The 22662-nt window shown below is 38.3% G+C and overlaps 1 protein-coding gene across 2 annotated transcripts; it reads left to right on the top strand.

The window, feature by feature from the left end:
* The first annotated feature begins 4069 nt into the window (after positions 1-4069).
* Positions 4070-21235, top strand: kcnip1b (Kv channel interacting protein 1 b). 2 transcript variants are annotated; one of them, XM_063013710.1, is made up of 8 exons: positions 4070-4231; positions 16653-16777; positions 17131-17200; positions 17390-17460; positions 18035-18142; positions 18514-18618; positions 18738-18800; positions 19471-21235. In XM_063013710.1, the coding sequence occupies exons 1-8, from the start codon at positions 4165-4167 to the stop codon at positions 19516-19518; spliced, it is 657 nt and encodes a 218-aa protein (XP_062869780.1). In that variant the 5' UTR covers positions 4070-4164; the 3' UTR covers positions 19519-21235. The 2 variants fall into 2 exon arrangements, with proteins under 2 accessions (XP_062869780.1, XP_062869781.1); XM_063013711.1 differs by lacking the exon at positions 4070-4231 and adding an exon at positions 10725-10885.
* Positions 21236-22662: the final 1427 nt, after the last annotated feature.

Genomic DNA, 22662 nt, shown 5'->3' with positions numbered 1-22662 from the left:
GAGTAGGTAAGGTTTTTCAACCAAGGTGCGTATTTTGCTGTTATTGTTTATGTTGAAAAAAGGATTGTCAAGATTTGCATATCATTGTACTCACACATTTTTTTAAGCTTTTTTTGTGAATCTGAAGTGTACAGACTTAAGATATTCTCTCTTTTGGATTTTAAACAGCAGTGGCATTTCTCCATGGTGCTTTCTGATGTTATGACAGTTTAACTGGTGCAGTCTCATCTATAACATTAATGACTTTTGAGTTGAAGCTATCCAGCAGTTCATCAACAGAGTAAGATGGATTGAATGGTGCAGTGTATATTTTGTCCATGATAAGTGTAGCTGTGCTGTCATTTATAAACCTTCTCTTAAAACAAACACGTCTTGATGTCTAGTCACCAAATGAAAACTGCATGCCATGAAACAGAGCAACTGTTTGTGCATGCACATATAAAAAAATGAATTAGTTACAATTATAAATTATAAATTATAAATTATAGTAAAAAAAAATATATAAAAAATTTAATTAAAAAAATTAATAAAAAGTTAATAGCTGCAGCAAATTGTTTTAGCCATGTTTCTAATAAAAGCATAAAATTAAGCCCATGCCTTGTAATTAAATCAATAAAACAAGAATTGTGAGACATCTAATATTTACTAAGAGCTAACTAGTAATTTGTGGACTTTGCTCTAGAAGCTCTGACTTACATGTTACAGACTGCAGATTGGCTACATTTACAGTACACCCTGTTCTTTCTGTTTTCTTTTCTTGAAACACTGCTGACAATGACAGAGAGCAAAGCTGCCTTTTTGTGGTTGAGGAGCTTGTCCCTTTCTTTGAAGTGGTATGGGTGGTGGTGGGGCTAAATTCGTGGGAGGACGGGGGCAGTTTTGGGGGGAGTGTACAAAATGCAGCTGATTGGACTGTAATTGAGTCAAATAAAGTCTAACTGTACAATACTGGAAAGCGTATTGGTAGCGAAGGGTGCAAGTCTCAAGACCAGGTGTTTGTGAAAGATATCAAACTGATACATTAAGAACGCTTTTGTCATTATACATATACAGGTGTACAGTAGGACGAAATTCTTTTTTTCGCAAATCCCAAATTAATAGCCCAAAGCTCTACCCACTAGGCTACTACTGGCCTATTGGATAATGCTGGCTACTTGGCAAAAGTAATTGTGCAATTTAACAGATAAACTCTTGTTTTTTCTTCTTGGAGGTCTTCTTGTATGTTTCCAGAATATTTCCAGAATATAAAAAAAAAATATCCAACAATGTTTGTCCATCTAACTAAAAAAAACCGTTTTAGATCATTTATTTACTCGGCTTTCGCAGTAATAAGCTGAAACTGGTCATTCATTCACTAAGCTGTCATTTATACAACCAATAAAGAAAGAGATTGAAATTCCACCAAAATCTGAATTTGAAAGATTTATACAGCTGTTTTTCAAGGCATGAACCACGACTCAATCTCTTTAACAAATGAGCTCATTCATGGAGTTGTTTACGCACGACATTCTCTACAAAACACCAAGGTTCAAAGAAACCTGAACAGAACTGGTTCAAGAACCAGGGTTCTTTTGGTGGAAAAGTGCTAATAACTTTACCATAAGAGCACGGCTCACTCATTCGATTCCAATAAATAATTCGTTTGAAAAGAGTCGTTTCTGACTCTTTACTCGGTGATTCAGTTTGCATGTGTGTTTGTGCTCTGTGCACCACTTTTGTGCTGTTTTAAATGTTCTCATATGGTAACCTGTGTATTGTACGCATACTCGATATATCGAATATGGTCATTTTCAACATCGTGTAAAAAAAGGGTGGGGTGGGGTGAGAAAACCTGTTATTCTACGTTAGTCTTATATTCTGAATTTATTTATGAGGACTCTTTATCCCCTCTTCCTCTACCTTTACAGGGCCCCTTACATTTCATGTAGTTTCTGAGATAAACCAGCAGATGGAGCTTTAACTCTATTTTTTTTAGAGAAGCTTCAGCATTGTTTAACAAACGCAGAGCTGCAGGGATTTGAAAAGTAAACAACTGAAACACTAATATAAATCGTTTGTTAGGGGAAAATACTTTTTACAGGGAGTAATAAGCTGTTGTTGTGTCTCAAACACCATCCTATAAAGTACATAAATATTGAGCTAAAGTAGATTTCAACCAAATGCAAAGCCACTAATTATAGCGCACACTATGTAGGGCTCTGTGTGTAGATTGAGACACGGCCATCCAGCTGACGCAAAAGTAGTGATCTCTATACTCTGTGTGCAGACTATTTTAGCGGGTTTGGGATATTCTGCCTAAATATTTCATTAAATATTGTATTCCTGTAACACTGTTCTCATATTTTAAGGATTTGATTAGAATTATTTTGTTGATAGTTTGTTTAATCGCACTTTTACGTTCCAGCCCTGATCAGGCACCATGTTAAATAGGCTGTAAGGTACATGCTGCTCTCGACGTTTTCTAAACGTCTCTTAATAATCTGTTTTGTATTAATTCTTTTATTTTAATTATTGGTTGTTTCTTTTTATTATGTAATAATAAATTGTTTGTTCAAGAACTCTATTTTAAAAACAGTTAATCGGCTAATCAAAGACTGAACGCACTGGCGCTGAAAATGACCAGTATTGCATCTAGGGTGGCCACTTTCATAACCCTAAAAAGGAGGGCATGATAGTGAGTAGTCAAGATAGTGTCTACAGCACACAAAGTCAAAATTTCAGTTGATATAATTGTGATGCATTCAGGGGTGGCTCGGTGGGTAGCACCGTCGCCTCACATTTTGAACCCCAGGCAGGGCAGTCCGTGTCCTTTTTGTGCAGACTTTGCATGTTCTCCCTGTGTCTGCATGGGTTTCCTTCGGGAGTTCCGGTTTCCTCCCACAGTCCAAAAACACGCAGTCTGCCCTGCGATGGACTGGCACTCCGTCCAGGGTGTTACTGTGTGCCTTGTGCCCATTGAAAAGCTGGGATAGGCTTCAGCACCCCAATGCAACCCTAATTGGAAAAGCGGTTAAGAAAGTGATTGAGTGATGCAACCAAATGAACTAGAAAATTGCAATAATTATGAATGTTGGTCCACTTAAAATAAAATGTGTCTTAACTACTCTTCAAAATGGAAGGGTGGTGAGCCGACCACTCAGAGTTGTACATGGTTGCATGTTGACAGCTTGAACAGTTATTAAAACTTAGTAATTAGACTAACTAGCATTTCAGGGCTGGACATTCCACAATAAAGTGGTGAATGTCCTCATGGAAAGTGGTGCAAAGGAGGACAGTTATGCATTAGTCCAGGCATTGCACAGGACTGCAGAGAGGCACATGGAAAAGTGGTTTATCCACCCTAAAACTGAATGTATGGACACCCTAGTTGCATCCACAATCTGAACTTAGCTGTGTTGTTTACAGAGGTTCAGATTGCAACTAATACCTTGATTGTGACGCTCCATGATTCAAAAGCTGCTGTCACAAGTAATCAGTACCTATAACAGATGAATGTATTGTTGTAGATTCTGGTACTTTTGCTCCATTTAATTCAGTTTTTCAGTGATGTGTAATGCTCCAGTAATGTTTGCAGAGTGTTAACTCCAGCAGTATTCCCGACATCTGGATCTTCAGATACCCTGTTTTTCATTAGTCATGATGAACCTGTCCCAGGATGATTTTGTGGTTCTATTAAGTTCCACCTTTGGATGATAAAGGAACGACTTGTACTGACAGGGATGTCTGAGGTGTTTGTTCAGACAATGGGTTGCTTTTTATAATGTAATTGTTAAATAATTTGGTCTCTAAGAAAGCACCATCACCATTGTTGCTCCTTGTTTCATTGTCATGTTTTATCTTTTATAATTAAAGTACTTTTTATATTATTTATTATTTTAGGTCATCTATATATTCTATAGTGTCTGTACACTTACAGCATTTATAAACATTCATATAGAAGCATAAATAGTAAAGAAAAGGTAGGATAAAAGAGAAAGTGAAGAGGCGTAGGGAGCGAGGGAGGAACAAATCCATTTGAGAGCGAGAGAGAGAAAGAGAGAGTTGAACATCTTTCAATTGGGTCAGAAAGTGGAGAAGAGAGGAAATAAAAACTGAATAAAATTCAGAGATCCATCAGCTCCTCATCATAACAGAATAACAGACAGGTGGGCAGACAGATTCTGGATGACAGTGAAGATGGGTATGATTTTTGGAACCTTTTCCATGCAAACTGAACTGCGCCACAGAAGAGGTATGAAACTTTATCAGTGCTTTATAAAGTCTCAAGATTTGTGTTATTGAGTTTATTTTAGAAAATTCTGTTTCATCTGATTGTGTGTGGTGTAAAAAAAACTTGCTAAATCAATATTTTTTGCTTCGTGTTTGTGTGAAGCTATTGAAATCCATGAAGGTTACATACACTTGGTTCAATGCTCTTGTGCATTTCATTGCAGTCATTGCGGTTCAAAAATTTCTGCTGTTTACATTTTTGGCATTCAGTGGACACTTATGTCCAGTCGTGAGCAAATACAATTCATTTTAAAGCATTTAAAGGTTAATGGCTTCACTGAGGAGCCCAACCGGGAACTTGGCAGTGGTGGGGATTGAACCATCACTTTAACCAGCAAGATTTATTTAACTTAGTCCAATATCTTTGCTTTTGAGCTGCCACTTTCAGCTATTCTTTTTATGCCCCTGAATTGTTGTATTGTTTTCTTTCTTAAAGGGTTTTTCAAAAAAATTGCCTGGTCAGAAAAACACATCAACTTCGAGGTCATTCATTTGGTGGTGTAAAAAGATCTATAATGTCTTTTAGCTTTGTGACATGACCTCCTCATCATTTCTCATTACTGATTATGATTGACTATAGCTGTTGAACTTGATGTGCGCATATAATAGAGTTTGTTTGACTGGACCTATCAAAAAGTACATGAATTTGTGATTGTCTAACCCAGGAACCATTTAATACAATATCTGACTTAAATAGAAGCTGGGGTGGCTAAGTGGGTAGCACTGTTGCCTCACAGCAAGGAGGTCCTGGACTTGATCCCCAGGTTGGGCAGTCCTGGTCCTTTCTGTGTGGAGTTTGCATGTTCTCCCCTTGTCTGCATGGGTTTATTCCGGGTGCTCTGGTTTCCTCCCACAGTCCAAAGACATGCAAGTGAGGTAAATTGGAGATACTAAATTGTTCATGACTGTGTTCAATATAACCTTGTGTGATTGATGCTGAATTTGGAGAAGCAGCTTGGTTCTAGATATTAAAACCATGTGGTGTAGTCACACCTATTGTTAACATGTGTAGAAAATTAATGATACAAAATAAATTGCCAACAGTTTGAGGAACCTCAGACATAGCCAATCATGTCTGTATCTTGATGCCTAACTGGCCACTAACACAAGTAGGGATTCGAACCCTGGATCCAAGCAGTACATAAATATATGGGAAATTTAAATCAGATCGTAATGGTACACAGATTTATGGAACCTACTTTTGTATGTGTATATTATATGTATTTGCATTATTTCTTTACATGTTATATTCCACATTATATTTTCATCTTCTAAGCTTTGTTTGAATTTCTCAAAATTCTCCTCCAAGTAGATCATATTTTCATGCTTGCTATCGCCCGCAAGCTTATTTGAAATGAAAAGAGATGTAATACTGAGGGGGCGAAAATGAAGAGGAGGAGGATAAGGTTGCTGGAACATGATAAGAGTAGAAGATACTGTATAGGAAAAATAAAAGAGACAGAAAGAAAAAAGCTGAGTAGCATCACTGCTAAAATATATAAAAAACTTAAAAAATTTAAATAACAAGAATAACAGATAGACCTGAAATTCAGGTTGCACAGGAAGTTTGTTTCTAAGTCTTGTGTTCTCCCCAAGGTAAAACATATTGTACGTAACATCAGCTCCAACTTACGCAACAGCACTCAAAGCAACAACAAAACTGACATTTATATAATTCCTTCTTTACCTGCCAAAGTCAGTAGCTAATACAAGCTTCTCAAATAAATGTGCCATTAACACTCAAAGCTTTTCCATAAGAGTTGAAGCTGTTATAGCTGCAAAAGAGGTGGAGTGCTTCATTTTGATGTCCATGGTTTTGACATGGGATGTTCAACAAGCTCATGATCAGGTGTACACAAATGTTTGGTTTGGTATATAATAAGCTTAAGTATACCTTATGCTGACAGCAAATGTATCTAAATGGTCAAAAGAATGGAATAAAATGCCTTTATTTGTCATTTATATATATACAGACATACAGTACAACGAAATTTTTTCTTCTCGAATCCCAGCTTGTTTGGTAGCTGAGGTCAGAGAGCAGGGACAGCCATTGTACGGCGCCCCTAGAGCAAAGAGGGTTAAGCGCCTTGCTCAAGGGCTCAACAGTGGCTGCATGGCAGAGCTGGGATGCAAACTCTCAATCTTTTAGTTGAAAGCCCAAAGCTCTACCCACTACCACTGTCCCAACTAAAGTAACCCAAAACAACCCAAAAACAAGTCTGTCACAAATAAGAAATAGGGGTGACAATGTATACAGTCAGGAAAGCGTTACATTATTATGAAGTAAAATAGCCCCTGTTTCAAATCTGCACATTAAAGCTTGACTAAATCAGTATAGGGAATCAGTATAGGGGTGTATTGGGTGCTGGAGTAGAACATTCACCTTAGCGTTTGATGTGTTGATGAGTTCTGAGACCACTGATTTGTTGCCATCCTGTCTGCTCAACTCAGTCTAGCCATTTTCCTTTGACCTCTCAGAACTGCATCTCACTGGATGTTTTACATCAGCTGTCCCAAACTTTTTTTGCACCACGGACCGGTTTCATATAACATATAATTTCAACGACCGGAAGGGGCAGGGGGATTTAAAATAGAATAACTGTACTACTCACAAATGAGCTTTTTCTGCTGCAACGAGACGCTGCTCCCACCTAGGGGTGATTGGAGACAATAGCATTGGTAAAAAAAAAAACGTAGTGTTTTCAATGCTGATGTAGCAATCTCTAATTATTTATTCTTTCTGTGCGGCCCGGTAATAAATGACCCATGGACCGGTAGCGGTCTGTAGTTGGGGACCACTGTTTCACATCATTCTGTATAAACTCTATACTGCTGTGGTGAAAATCCCAAAAGTTCAACTGTTTCTGACATTCTCAAACCAGCTTAATTATGCCACTCAAATTACATCTTTTGAAGTAAACATGAGTTAAATCTCCTGACCCAAGTCCTGACCCATGAGCTGCTGCCACATGACTGACTGATTAAACAATCAATCAAGTGGCTGATATATTTATTCACCTGTTCACCTTGGTGCTGAACTTTTCTCTACACTCTGCAGGATTCTGCATGACTGAGCTTGAAGGGATGGTAGATGTGCATATTGAAAGTATGGCATGTGTGGGCGCATACAGTTTTATAACCAACATAAAAGGGTTGGAATTGGACAACAGATGCTAGCACTCAGCAGTCGATGGCATGACTCACTGGTGCTGCGTGTCGGGAGGGGTCAAAATGAAAATAGTGAAGATAATAAAAATATGTGGTGTGTAGGAGCAATCGATATACACACATCTTAAATTTGTCAGTCACATAAAGTCACTAGTGCAGCAACTTATCAACTTTACACAAACTAGAAATTCTGAAAATAAGAGAGGAGTATGGATGGCGTATAACCTACTGTATATTTTGACTGACTGGAAAAGTATACTCAATTTCATTAACTATTTAATGTCATATTTGTGCTTGTCAAAACAAGGCAACTGCACATTTTCTCATTTTAGTTATTTGCATGTGCTCGGGTTGTACAAATGTAAAATATGCAAGCCCAATAAGGCTGAGATCCAGGGTTCAAATCTCAATGGTGTTAATGGCTAGTCTGCTAGTCTGAGTCTACACAGACATGACTGGCTGTTTTCAAGAATTGCTGGAGAAGTGGCTGAACAGTCTAGCCATTGGTAGGTGGGTCATTCCTACAATTTGGTGCCTTTTGTGTCCCCAGTACTGATCATTGTATTTATTAAGTAAATTTTAAACAATACAATTTCTAAACATCTTACTGAAATAATTAACACTTTCAAATACTAAACACTGTTTTCTACGCAAAAAAAATAAAATGACTGTATACATACTGTTTTATCTCTTAGATATCAGAGGGTGTCCCATGTCCTCAGTGCTGTACATTCTGATTTAGTGATGGATATATGAGGTTTAATCATGAAAATATCTCAGTCTTTCAATACTGTATAAAAGCTTTGTTTAAGTCCTTCTAAACCTAGATTTTTTTTTCTTTTTGAGTTTCATTTTATTGCTGATTATAAGGGTTTTTCACACGTCCCTCAAGTTGCTGTCCACCCTGTTATTTCTTACTACTGTCTCTTAAAATGAAGAGCTGTTTTGCATACTAACATCATTTCCTGGCGTTCACATGATCTTTTTGGAGGGAAAACAACTGGAAGGTGAGTGGCTAACTCCTCGTTTTAATGTTTTGTTTTGTTTTTTCACATTTTATCCTAAAAGTCTTATATGGTCAACCATAGCATGTCCACCCTGTTATGGGATATATGAGAAACCGCAACATGATTTGATCATTTTTAAAATAATCATACTAAAAACAGATAATTTTTTGTCTGGATTCACTTTTATGCTAGCATGGTTTTGCTCACTCGCTAGCTAATGGCTAATTTTATGTCAGAATGTCCACCCTGTTATGGTCCACACTGTTACGACCTAATATGTAACAGGGTGGACGTCACAGTGTATATAAGGTGCATGTGTAATTGAGCTTGACCAATATTAGTTTGAAAAAGTATAACATGTCCTTTTTATAATAAAACATAAAAAAACTAATTAAAACAGTGTTTCATTTTCAAAAAGTTTTAAGGTCCAAAAGGCACCCAATCCCAGGAATGACCCAGGTGCACTTGTCAGTGCGCTGTCACTGCTGGTCACAAGTCTGGATAAAATAAGGACGCTTGCATCTTGAAGGGCATCCGGCTTTGAAGCTGTGCCAAATTAGACATGCAGACAAGAATGATCATTTGTGGAGTGTCCTAAAAAAAGGTTTTTCTTAATATCTTGTTAAAAATCCAGATCCATTTGTTGCTTTTCTAGCACCAAGTTGACAGTTAACATTAAAACCACCTTCTTGTTTCTACACTCACTGTCCATTTTATCAGCTCCACTTTGAAGTTCTACAATTACTGACTAGTTCATCTATTTCTCTACATACTTTTTCGCCTGCTTTTACCCGGTTCTTCAATGGTCAGGACCCCCACAGGGCCACCACAGAGCAGGTATTATTTAGGTGGTGGATTATTCTCAGCACTACAGTGACAATGACATGGTGGTGGTGTGTTAGTGTGTGTTATGCTAGTATGAGTGGATCAAACACAGCAGCGCTGCTGGAGTTTTTAAATACTGTGTCCACTCACTGTCCACTCTATTAGACACTCCTACCTAGTTGGTCCACCTTGTATTTTAGATGTAAAGTCAGAGACGATCGCTCATGTATTGCTGCTGTTTGAGTTGGTCATCTTCTAGACCTTCATCAGTGGTCACAGGACACTGCCCACAGGGCGCTGTTGGCTGGATATATTTTTGGTTGGTGGACTTATTCTCAGTCCAGCAGTGACAGTGATGTGTTTAAAAACTCCAGCAGCACTGCTGTGTCTTATCTACTCATACCAGCACAACACACACTAACACACCTCCACCATGTCAGTGTCACTGCAGTGCTGAGAATGACCCACCACCCAAATAATACCTGCTCTTTAGTGGTCCTGACCATTGAAGAACAACATGAAAGGGGGCTAACCATGTATGCAGAGTAACAGATGGACTACAGTCAGTAATTGTAGAACTACAAAGTGCTCCTATATGGTAAGTGAAGCCGATAAACTGGACAGTGTATGTAGAAACAAGAAGGTGGTTTTAATGTTATGGCTGATTGGTGTATACTCAATATGGTAGGTCAGAACTTGGGAAGGTCATTCCAAAACTAGTGTTTATGTGCCCATGATTCAAGAATTTTAGGTAATGTTATTTGTTTATTCTGTTCACTTTCTATAAAATACTAACACCAAAATACAAACAACACAATGCCTTATAGTAGGTACAGAGATGTTGGGTTTAAATGCTTCTTCTTGTCTCCTGAGAAATATGCTTTTCCTCTAGAAAGCTTTTTTCCTTAATGTAATTGGACAAAATATCAGTCAAGCATTAATGTGCAGATTTTAAATAGGGGCTTCTTTTATGCTTACCCATATGTAAGCCCACAAACCTGTAAAGCTCGCTTGACAGTGGGCAGTGACTCATTTGCCTGAAGAGTTTCTAATCTATGGCAGAGCTGTACTTCAAGTGGTTCATGGATAATATCTGACCATCCAGACAAATGTGTGTCAGCATAAAGTGATGGCTTTGGACTTTGACTAGTATGCCACTGATCAATTAACTTTGTGTTTGTACAGATAATAGGGACAAAAGTGAAAAGATGCGAAGGAATGAAAAATGGAAAGAGGCTGGGGAAATGAGAGAGCATAGAAGCAAGTTGGAGAAATGGGAGGTGAGGAAACAGTGGGGTGGATTGATGTGTGGGAGGAATGTGCAACACATTTACACTTTCCAAGGGAAGAAAATTCATTCTGCTCCTCATTCATTCACAACTCCGACAGAAGAAAGGAGACATCAACACAGAGAGTGAAAGAGAGAGAGTAAAAGAGAGAGAGAGTGAGAGAGAGAGAGCTAGAGAGAAAAACGTATAAAGAAGAGAAGGAGAGAAAGAGTGAGATTCAGAGAGACAGAGGACAGACTGGAACGTTTTTGGAGAACGGGGTGAAGATGGGAGCTGTGGTGGGCATGCTGTCCATGCAAACCAAACAGAGACAGAGCAGCAGGGGAGGTAATCACACACACACACACACACACGAATACATGCATATGTGTATGTGAAGCCTACAGCATGAACTGCAGGACCAATGTAGTTATACGGTCTACACAGATGAACGCATATCATGTTGACATTGATGCCACGATGCCACTCTGTGTGTAACAAAATAATAACAGTAGCATCACTGAAGAAGGATGTGAGGGTTGAATAAGAGGTGTTTTTTTGGGGGGGCAGACAGGGAGCAGTAGTCACCACTCCATGATTATCCGTGGTGCATTAAGTTAGCCTTCAGGCTTGTGGGGATGGGTGTGTACGTGTGTTTTGTAAGTGTGTGGACGTGATTGGACGCTTTAACATCCTGCTAGCACCCTGGCTGTCTTCCTATCCACATGCACCCTGGTGTGGTTGTCATGGAGACAGGTTTCTAAGGAGCATAATGTTGATGGAGTAACAAGTGTGGATGGACAGAGCATGCTACAATCACACACTACACAAATGCAACATGGTCACTCCATTTGTACTGAACAGCTATTTCATTTAGCTGTACTTGCTGTCTTATCCTGGTCAGGGTCGAGGTGGGTCTGGAGCCTGCACTGGACAAAGCAGCAAAGCAAACTTCACTTGTCTTCATTTATTCAATCACACCTAGGGACATAAAATTGCAGCCAATCCACCTTTAGGAAAACTGAGGACCTGGAGGAAACATGCCAAACTCCTTATAGACATTACCAGGACCCAAGGGATTTGTGCCCACACTACCTACTGTGCCAAAACGCTGCCTCAAACTTCAGTCACAGTCTATTAGGAGTTTGGCTTGTTCACCTCTTGTTTACAATTTACTATTTTACTGTAGTATACACTCTCAAAAACTTAAGGAGAATTGGCTGAAATGTATTATGCATGGTTGAATAAGGGGGCAGCATGGTGGCTCAGTGGACAACACTGTCGCCTTACAGCAAAAAGGTCCTGGGTTTGATTCCCAGGTGAAGTGGTTCGGGTCTTTTTTGTGTGAAGTTTGCATGTTTTCCTTGTGTCTATGTGGGTTTCCTTTGGGAGCTCTGGTTTCCCACACAGTCCAAAGACATACAGTCAAGTTAATTGGAGATACCAAAATTGCTGTGTGTGTGTTTGTTCTGTGATGGACTGGCAACCTGTTTGGGGTGTTTTACACAGTGAATCAGTCTCACCACAACCCTTTATAGGATAAAATGGGGGTAAAACAGACAACAAGTTAATTAATGAATGGTGATTAGTGATTCGACATTCCAATTCACCCCAAAGATATTCAATGGTGTTGAGTTCAGGCCCTTAAAGTTCCCTAAGAAAATACTCATTACACCCACCTTTGTGCATATGAGCACAACCATGTTGGAAAAGGGGTCCATATAGGGTGGCCAGACGTCCGGTTTTAGGTCGGACAGTCCGGCTTTTCAGCTGCCAGTCCTCCATCCACGCAACGCTAGGACGGACACTTAAAAATCCTCCTTTTGGAGTGAACTGGTTTTATTTTTGATCAGTATTATCTGTCATTGGCTCAGGTACATGTCAAAACAAATGCTTTGCATTTCATTGGTTTAACAGCCTCATTTGACTGCTTATAGTGCTACCACTGGCCAATTGCAGAAGGTCCGCCCTCAAAATGCTAGTCTGTGATTGGGTGGTTGAATTTCGCCCGCCCGCTCTGTTCTGCATACACCTCTACCTGAGTCAGCTCTCATGCTCAGGAACGCTGTGAAAATGCGAAAAAGTAAACTTTTTGTCCTCCTTTTTGTGACTATGAATATGGCCACCCTAGGTTCATATACTTTTTATATTATAAATATAGCCTATTACCCAGGTTTTCCATAAAGCAACAGTGTATTTGCCCTTCCCCCAGATTCTCTCACTTTTGTTCATCTATCACAAATAATTAGCACTGTTTATAGCAAGTTCTTTTCTTCCTTCTGCTCCTTCTCTTTCATTATCTCTGTCTTAACAGTTCTGTAGACGTGCTAATGAACAGAACAGGCATTATTAATTATCCTTCTTTTGACAGCAAGCAGCAGCAGGGTTGTTTTGTAAAAATATTTTAGGAACCTACTGAGTTCTATAACCTTTTTTAAACTTTGTATTTAACTCTTGTTCATGTACTTTTGGACATATGGTACATGTATACACTCACCAGTCACCATCCTAATAGTGGATCTCTTGCATTGTTGAATCATGAGTATTGACCTTAGCTGGGGCTAAAGACATCTGCATTTTATTTTTACTTCTGATGTAGTTGTAAGAAACATTTTAGCAGGTTGTCTTCAACTGGGTAGATTTACCACTGTTTCAAATTTTCTTTCATTTGCTGCTAAGGGCTGCTTTATTTCAACATGTTTTCTACCAGCTTTACAGAAATGTCCCCAGATTATGGCATGATGTTACTTTGGAGACTTATGGATAAGGTAGTGGATCATTGAAATATATATTCTACAAGCCTTGCCAATTGGGCGTTTGGGTGGTGCAGCGCTTTACTACATTACCCCATCACCACTGAGATCTGGGTTCAAATCTCAGCGGTGCTATCTCTTACCTGGCCGGCCAGGCATCTACACTGACATAATTGGCTGATGTCAAAAGGGTTAGCCAAAGCCCTGCAATGAATTGGTGCTTTGTGCAGGTTATTCCTGTCTTGTGCCCATTGTTTCCCAGTGGAACTGGACCTGTCACCACCTTGACAAAGTGTGGATAAAAATGATAAAATGAATGAAACCTTGACCATTATTTTTGAGCTCACGATAAATTTACCTTTTCTTCTAATACATTCTCATCCTATTGTTTCAGTTACATCAGCGGTCATGTATAAATCATCAGTAGTCATGTATAATAAAAAAAAACCACATACCCAGGGTTAACATATCCAGATAATGGAGAAATCATGTACTCATCATGATGATGATCTGGTAATAGAAAAAAAATGACTGTACATCTGAGATGATGAATGAACTTTGATCAGTGATGAACATCAGACATGATGATTTAGGGGTTTAGCATGACCCCTGCAGTGTTGCTCCTCATTACTGACTTTCCCAGCTGTGTTTGCGATGATTATTTACTGACTGTGGATGTCACTGTTGCCGGCATCGTCTCTATGGAAACACAAGCTGAGAGATGCAGTTGAAGGGATTAAACATGAGAGCAGAAATAAACTTGAACTGTCAGAGATGAGAAAAGATGTAAATGTTGGTATTAATTGAACTGAGAGCTGGTAAACCACACTTATGCACAAATTATCATTCATTTATTTATTTAGTCATTCATTTATTTTTACTAATCTCTTCTTCCTGGGCAGAGTCACAGTGGCAACCCAAACCTGTTCAGGGTCAGCCATGAACCCTGGTCACAGGGTAAAACCCTGGCCACCCATAAAGAAACCAATAGAAACAAGCATAATGTGTATTAACTATTAATAACGGCATGGTGTCACATCTGAATGAGTGGGTTACGCACAGCAACATAGGTGTTGTGAACAGGGTTTGATCCTCACGTCAGGTCACTGTCTTTGAGGAGTTTTTCCACATTCTGTGTGAGTTTTCTTCAGGTCCTTCACAAACATAAAGATGGTAGATTTGCTGACCCAGATTACCTATAAGTGTGTCTTCTGGGATGTTTTCCTGAGTTGCTTTCAGTATTTATAGGTGGCACAAGACTAACCACAGTCCAGAGCTGGATAAAGCGGTTAATAGAAATACATGAATGATGTATAAAAGTGAATTATGTGTACAGGGTGAGACTGGCAGACTCAGACAGGGTGATAGAGAGGTAACAGTGTGATTTGTAAAGAATGACAGTCACTATGCTTCAGCCAGAAGGTCCTGGGTTTGATCCCCAGTTGGAGGGGTGAATGTGTGTGTGTGTGTGTGTGTGTGTGTGTGTGTGTGCGTGTTTGCCCTGTGATGGACTGTCAACCTGTCCACTGTGTTTCCTAACTTTTGCTCAGTGAATTGTACCCACTGAGGTAAAATAGACAATGAAGGAATGAAGGAATGAATGAATGAAAAATTGCCTGCAACTAAGGCCTCGAACTTGAACTGATGAATCATGTGTAACCTGTCAGTATTGTAACCAATGTGTAAAACAGCATCTTAAAAAATCCTAATATATAAATAAATCAGATCTTTATTAGATTCACAGCAGATAGCAGTTTGAATTCAGTCTGATTTTCTTCTGTACTTCTTTTTTTCTGCTTTATTTTAGCACTGCTGACACAGCTACTGTCAAACCTGCAGGCTATTGTGTTTGTGTGTGTGTGTGTGTGTGTGTGTGTGTGTGTGTGTGTGTGTGTGTGTGTGTGTGTGTGTGTGTAATAAAATAAAAGATTCAATGAAAGACTTGCTCAGAGAAAAAGGACTACATCTAAGAAGCAATGACTTCTGTTGAAATCTGTGGGGAAATCAGTAAAGACTGTTTTTGGCTGTAGGGAATGAAAATGTTCCAAAGATAAATCTTTCACATTTATAACACACACATCTTTCCCCTGAAGTGACTCAAATTGTTTATGATACAATGAATGCAGCTGGGGGTAAATCATCTTGCTCAGGGTAATCATTAAAGTGCCATTTTGTGTTGAATTTGGAGAAATCACTTGTTATGTTAGTTGTGTTGAGCTATTTAAATTGTTCTTATTGATTTGTTTATTGCAAACAGCTGTAAGTTTGTACATTTTTTGCTAATAAACCTAGTTTGCAATCACAGTTAAATAATTTTGATTGCAACTGTAACCACTGAGCTACCAAAATACAAAGCTAGTAAAAGAAGCAATATTCGTGGCTACAAAAACTAAAGTAACTAAGCAGCAATTTAAACTAAGTAGTGGAAGGAAGCATTAAAAAATCAATCTTCTTCTTCTTTTGGCAGCTCTTGTTGCCACAGCAGATCATTCATCTCTATCTTTCCCTGTCCTGAACACCTTCCTCTGAATTAACAAAATATCCTGCTACCTTAAAATCCTGCATAATTTTTTTTTCTGTTTTATTCGCTGCATCTTGCAACTGTAACTGTAGCTGTAGCCTAGTGGTTAAGGTACTGGACTAGTAATCAGAAGGTTGCTGGTTCAAGCCCCACTACTGCCAGGTGTCAGTTGTTGGGTCCTTGAGCAAGACCCTTTACCCTCAGTTGCTCAGACTGTATACTATAACTGCAATGTAAGTCGCTTTGGATAAAGGCGTCTGCAAAATGTTAAGTACTTCATTTAAAGCAGGGGTGCCAAACTCATTTTCACACAGGGTCACATCTGCATTAGGTGGCCCTCAAAGAGCCGACTGTAATGTATCCTGCTGTGACTGCAGTCTGCCTTTTAAGTCTTGGACAATTTGTTGTTTTTCTTGGAGGCTAAATTCTGTGTTAAATTTATACTGTATATTTATAACGTATATCTACATTTATATTGTACTCCTTTACCACAGACACGGCCTCATAACACAAGAGACGTACCGGTTTTACTTCTTGAGGCACAAACTTGTGTTCACTTTCCCATCTTTCATTCAATTACCTTCCTTCTGCTTTTATTTTCAGAGATAATTTTAAAAAATTGCCTTTGCTGCCATTGTGCTTGGGAGTTTCTGGGGGGATTCTGGATTAAGATGTCTACTAGGGACTAGTGATCCGAAGGGTGCTGGTTTAAGCCCCACCTCTGCCAAGTTGCTGTAGTTGTAAACAGCTTCAGTTGAAAGAATCTAGTTATAGTCAAAGTTTGTACATGTGCCACCAGAACTGACTTCAGCTTTCTCTCTCTCTCAATTGCTCATTGCAGATAAGCTAGACGATGAGTTGGAGATGACAATGGTGTGTCACCGCCCCGAGGGGCTTGAGCAGCTCGAAGCACAAACAAACTTCACCAAGCAGGAACTGCAAGTCCTCTACCGTGGCTTTAAGAACGTAAGCACTGACACATCAGGCCTGAAGGCCATGTGATCATAAAAAAAGTAAAAACAAACTATTTTGTTTTTTTAAATTTAATGGATATTTTGATGTTAGACAATGTCTGGAACTTTACATTTACCTTAGTAACAGCAAAAAATCGACTGACTTTCTACACTTACAGACTTTCACAGTCCTTTAACCTACACTGCATTATGTAACTAACACAGTTAATACACAAGGTCATCTGATGCTATGAGCACCTGCAGAAGTATGTTGTTTTTAGACTCACACAGTCAACCCTTGGAAACTAGCGTTTTCTTTAAACCCCAGCATGATACACTATATTTTGTTTCATGTTTGATGTGCAGGAGTGTCCGAGTGGGGTGGTGAATGAGGAGACGTTTAAGCACATCTATTCTCAGTTCTTCCCTCATGGAGGTACAGTCTAGAAAAATTCAAACTATGGTACAATTGAGATCAAAAGTTTACATACTGTTGCAAGATACATGTATGGCATTGCAGTCTTGTGATTTAAAAGATTTTGGCAACTGTTCTTTTTCTGTAACTGAATGATTGGAATACACACTCCCCCCCCCCAAAAAAATGTTTTTGTTCTCTTTATTCCAGATGCCAGTACATATGCACACTATCTGTTCAACGCATTCGACACAACAAATAACGGCTCCATAAAGTTTGAGGTACAAACACAAACATTAGACTATATTATAGTACACATTATTATTCATATATACTGTACAATCCTCAGTTGTGGGATAGGACATAAAATGCTAATACAAACAGTAACCAATGACTGGTACCTTTACTTTGACCTGTACAAAGACAACGTTTATTGTTTTACATATAAACTTCATTATATTTTGTGTGTATACATCCCCTTTATGAAACTGATGTCTGCAACATGTTCCCAAAGTGTTGCTCAGCTAAAGACTTGCATAGCAAATGAATGACACGGCATGGTGGCTTAGTGGGTAGCACTGTAGCCTCACAGCAAGAAGGTCCTGGGTTCGATCCCCAGGTGTGGCGGTCCAGGTCCTTTCTGTGTGGAGTTTGCATGTTCCCTCCGTGTTAAAATCCTAATAAACAAACAAATAAATGACAAAGATTTTTGCCTTAAAAATTTATAAGACATAATAAAAAATATCAATTATTATGTTTTTGTATTGACTTTGTATTGATTTTCTGGATTACAGTTTGTACCTTGTATGACTGATATGAGTGTATACGATCTTTGGTTTATACGATCTGTGTTAGGATTTTGTGATGGGTCTGTCCATTCTCCTGAGAGGATCAGTCAGAGACAAGCTTGAGTGGACCTTTCATCTATATGACATCAACAAAGATGGATTAATCAACAAAGAGGTTTGTGATAAAGTATTTGATCCTCATGTTTGATGCATCAAAAATCATTTATTCTTACTATACAACTTTAGACAGAATGCTTCTCTGTTGGCTTTTGGACTTCTGTTTTTATCAGTATTGTTTATTCCTATCAACACTGAGAGAAGAGGTTAAAATAATTTTAAATTCCATAATTGACATTTACAGTCAAAGAGCATATCAGTTAAAGCTGAGATCATGACTATAGATATAATAATAATTATTATTATAATTATAATAAAGATGAGTGGACTGAGAACAGATCCTTGGGGCAAACCTTGGTTAACAATAAAGTATAACATTCAACTGAAGATTCAACTCCTGTGCTCTACTTTTCTGTGCTCATATAACAGGAGATGACAGAGATTGTGCAGGCCATCTATGATATGATGGGAAAGTACACGTATCCTGCTCTAAAAGGAAATGTAGCCAGGCAGCATGTGGATACTTTCTTCCAGGTTTGTATTATTTACGTAAAACACTGGGCCTTCACTGCTCATCTGTTTGTTGTACAAATACCATGAACTTGTAACATAGAATGTGTACTATTAATGATTCTATTGCTTTTATCCTACAGAAAATGGACAAGAACAAAGATGGAGTTGTGACGTTGGAAGAGTTCGTCCTAGCATGCCAGGAGGTACATACCAATTTACACTAGCATTCTTAAGGCCATAGCACATAGACTTTTTTAAGTTTTTCAACTGAACAAATTTATTGATCTATTAATCTTGTTTGTAATTATTATGACATTCAAATGTGTCAATAATTGTAGACATTTTAAAAATAAGTGTGAATGTTCTAGTCTAGTTGTTTTCAATTTCTCAACTGTAACTCCTCTGCCTTCATCACCACTCCAGACTATGAGCTGTAGACTTTGAGTGGCAGACAATCATAAGTCTTATTTTATATGCATACAGTTACAGGCCCATTCTTTTTACCTACCAGTGTTGAATGGTATTTAATGCCAAATGTTGGTGTTTGATAGTGATGGCTGGAGATAGATAATGATTGATGGGGAAAGCTGGATAATGTTTTAAAACCCTAGCTGTTGTTCAATTTGGATAGGCTTTATTCTACGAGCTCCAACTATGCACAGTGCTGCCTGAATTAACAACCATTACCACAATGGTACACTGACTTTTAATGAGATTTTAACACATCCTGGTTATTGTCTAATGATCATGCTAACTGATTTCCCCTCAGTTGATGTAAATACACCTTGTTACAATTTGTAATGTATGTACAATGTAATAAATTATTTCTTTAATGTAATGAAATCTTAATTTTCTTTCTTTATTTCCATTTAGGATGAAACCATGATGAGTTCCATGCAGCTCTTTGAAAACGTGATGTAGACCCTAACAGAGAGCAAATCTCTATAAATATATGCTCATTATTTCTGAAATGTTTACAAGGATGTAAGCTTAAACTCAATTAGCCACAAGCTAACACCATTACAGCTAGCATCCTGAGGATTACCTAGATTTCTGCATATCAAACTTCTACTATAACTGCATAAAGTCTGAAGATCAGACCAACACGCCAACTTCTTAATTTTTGGCAAATTAATACAGTTTACAAATATTTTATTAAATTAAAATATTTGTAATCACACACAGTTCTGCTTTTATCTGCCACTATAGCACTTAGCCATTTGCTGGGTGCCAGTGAGTGCCAACTGTGAAACTCTGGGTTAAAAGGAAGTTCTTCGAGAATGCACATAAAGAGTTATATAAATATTAATAATAATATAAATAGAATCTAATTAAAAAGTCTGCAGACGCTAGCATTGATTCTTGATATAAGAATGAAGGCTGCCATCTAGCGGTAAAGAACATGAACTGCATCACAGAAGCCGGACCCTGCTCAATTTGCATGTTTAACCAGCCGATCTGCTTTTCTCAGTTTACTTGAATTATTGTGTGTAATATAAAGCCTGATATTTTAATTAATAGTGTATTTATTACAGTTAGGATATGTGGAAAATGTTTTGTCTACTTGTCTTGTTGTTGTTTGTGTATGGTTAGTCTGGTTTGTCTCAGTTTGTCTGTAACAGTAAGAGGAAACAAGTAATCAGCCACTCTTAGTTTTTCCTTTATTAAGTCTTATTTAATTTTTATTCACAAAAATAAAAAGTATTCATAAGTGGAAACAATTATATATTTAAAAATACACTATAATATACACTAAGTCAAGTTTTAAATGCTGCAAATAAAAAGTGCACCTGGTTTAGTCATGGTGAAAATGAAGGAACCTTCTAAAGTTCTCAGGGACAAAATCATTAAATGACACTTAAATAAAAAATTTACTTCAACTACACTTCAACTGTTTCCATAACCCACAAATAATCCCCAGACAGGTTCATAAAAAAACTGGTCACCTGTGCAAGAGATTATGTCAACTGTCATCTCATTCTTGAAGAACATTTTTAGGGGCTTTATTCTTGCACAGCAGCTTCTAAAGCCATAATAATGTAAATCTGGCCTGACTGGATGAGAATCAGCATGTCCCAGCATCTTCTGATTTATAGCAGACCTGTTTTTGTGATTTTTTTTATAGCATAAACTGACAGTTTTTTACTTTGAGAAATAGATAATTGCCACAATTATCTAAAAAAGACATTATGTAACTTTCTACACCAACAAATTAATCAGTAAGTTAAGTTGCTTGAATATTTTTGAGCCAAAACCTTTCATTATAACATACTAAAGAATTGTCACAGAAACAATTTCAGAAATTACTGAAACCAAAAGATCACAATGAAATACATGTTCCTTACTAGTGTATGTTAATGTTTGACTTCACATGTATGTGTTTCAGTGTGTCATTAATCTTAAATGTGTGTATTAATCTTTGCTTAATTTTACCAAGTGACAATCCAGCTCTCAGTGTAAATGTAATTAAAATATGAATTGTTATAAGTATTTTATACTGAAATACTTCCATTATAACTCAAAGGGGGAAAAAATCTACAATGAACCAGACAGACTGAAGCAGGTCTTTAAAAACTTCTACTCTTGTACAGTGCTTAACTTATGCTTGTTGATTTATTAAAATTAATATACAAGAACATTACCGATTCTCTTTGTGGTCATTTACTATGTAGAAGTGTATGCCTCATTGATTACTATTAGTATAAGCTTTCTCGCAGAACTCTCATTTGTCAGTAATTGTAGTTGTACTCCTAGTGGCTGTCTTTGGTACCTACAACTAAATTTCATAAACGTGTAACAATATACAGTGTATCACAAAAGTGAGTACACCCCTCACATTTCTGCAGATATTTAAGTATATCTTTTCATGGGACAACACTGACAAAATGACACTTTGACACAATGAAAAGTAGTCTGTGTGCAGCTTATATAACAGTGTAAATTTATTCTTCCCTCAAAATAACTCAATATACAGCCATTAATGTCTAAACCACCGGCAACAAAAGTGAGTACACCCCTAAGAGATTACACCCCTAAATGTCCAAATTGAGCACTGCTTGTCATTTTCCCTCCAAAATGTCATGTGATTTGTTAGTGTTACTAGGTCTCAGGTGTGCATAGGGAGCAGGTGTGTTCAATTTAGTAGTACAGCTCTCACACTCTCTCATACTGGTCACTGAAAGTTCCAACATGGCACCTCATTGCAAATAACTCTCTGAGGATCTTAAAAGACGAATTGTTGCGCTACATGAAGATGGCCAAGACTACAAGAAGATTGCCAACACCCTGAAACTGAGCTGCAGCACAGTGGCCAAGATCATCCAGCGTTTTAAAAGAGCAGGATCCACTCAGAACAGACCTTGCGTTGGTTGTCCAAAGAAGCTGAGTGCACATGCTCAGCGTCACATCCAACTGCTGTCTTTGAAAGATAGGCGCAGGAGTGCTGTCAGCATTGCTGCAGAGATTGAAAAGGTGGGGGGTCAGCCTGTCAGTGCTCAGACCATACGCCGCACACTACATCAAATTGGTCTGCATGGCTGTCACCCCAGAAGGAAGCCTCTTCTGAAGTCTCTACACAAGAAAGCCCGCAAACAGTTTGCTGAAGACATGTCAACAAAGGACATGGATTACTGGAACCATGTCCTATGGTCTGATGAGACCAAGATTAATTTGTTTGGTTCAGATGGTCTCAAGCATGTGTGGCGGCAATCAGGTGAGGAGTACAAAGATAAGTGTGTCATGCCTACAGTCAAGCATGGTGGTGGGAATGCCATGGTCTGGGGCTGCATGAGTGCAGCAGGTGTTGGGGAGTTACATTTCATTGAGGGACACATGAACTCCAATATGTACTGTGAAATACTGAAGCAGAGCATGATCCCCTCCCTCCGGAAACTGGGTCGCAGGGCAGTGTTCCAGCATGATAATGACCCCAAACACACCTCTAAGACGACCACTGCTTTATTGAAGAGGCTGAGGGTAAAGGTGATGGACTGGCCAAGCATGTCTCCAGACCTAAACCCAATAGAACATCTTTGGGGCATCCTCAAGCGGAAGGTGGAGGAGCAC

Source organism: Trichomycterus rosablanca, chromosome 18 (assembly GCF_030014385.1).
Source record: "Trichomycterus rosablanca isolate fTriRos1 chromosome 18, fTriRos1.hap1, whole genome shotgun sequence".
Lineage (NCBI taxonomy): Eukaryota > Metazoa > Chordata > Actinopteri > Siluriformes > Trichomycteridae > Trichomycterus > Trichomycterus rosablanca.
The sequence above is the reverse complement of the archived record's forward strand: the minus strand, read 5'-3'. Positions and strand labels throughout refer to the sequence as shown.

Coding starts and splice junctions, on each gene's coding strand:
- kcnip1b (XM_063013710.1), top strand. CDS start 4,165: ATGACAGTGAAGATGGGTATGATTTTTGGAACCTTTTCCATGCAAACT. Junction 16,778..17,130: donor TCTACCGTGGCTTTAAGAAC/GTAAGCACTGAC, acceptor TTTGATGTGCAG/GAGTGTCCGAGTGGGGTGGT. Junction 17,201..17,389: donor TCAGTTCTTCCCTCATGGAG/GTACAGTCTAGA, acceptor TCTTTATTCCAG/ATGCCAGTACATATGCACAC.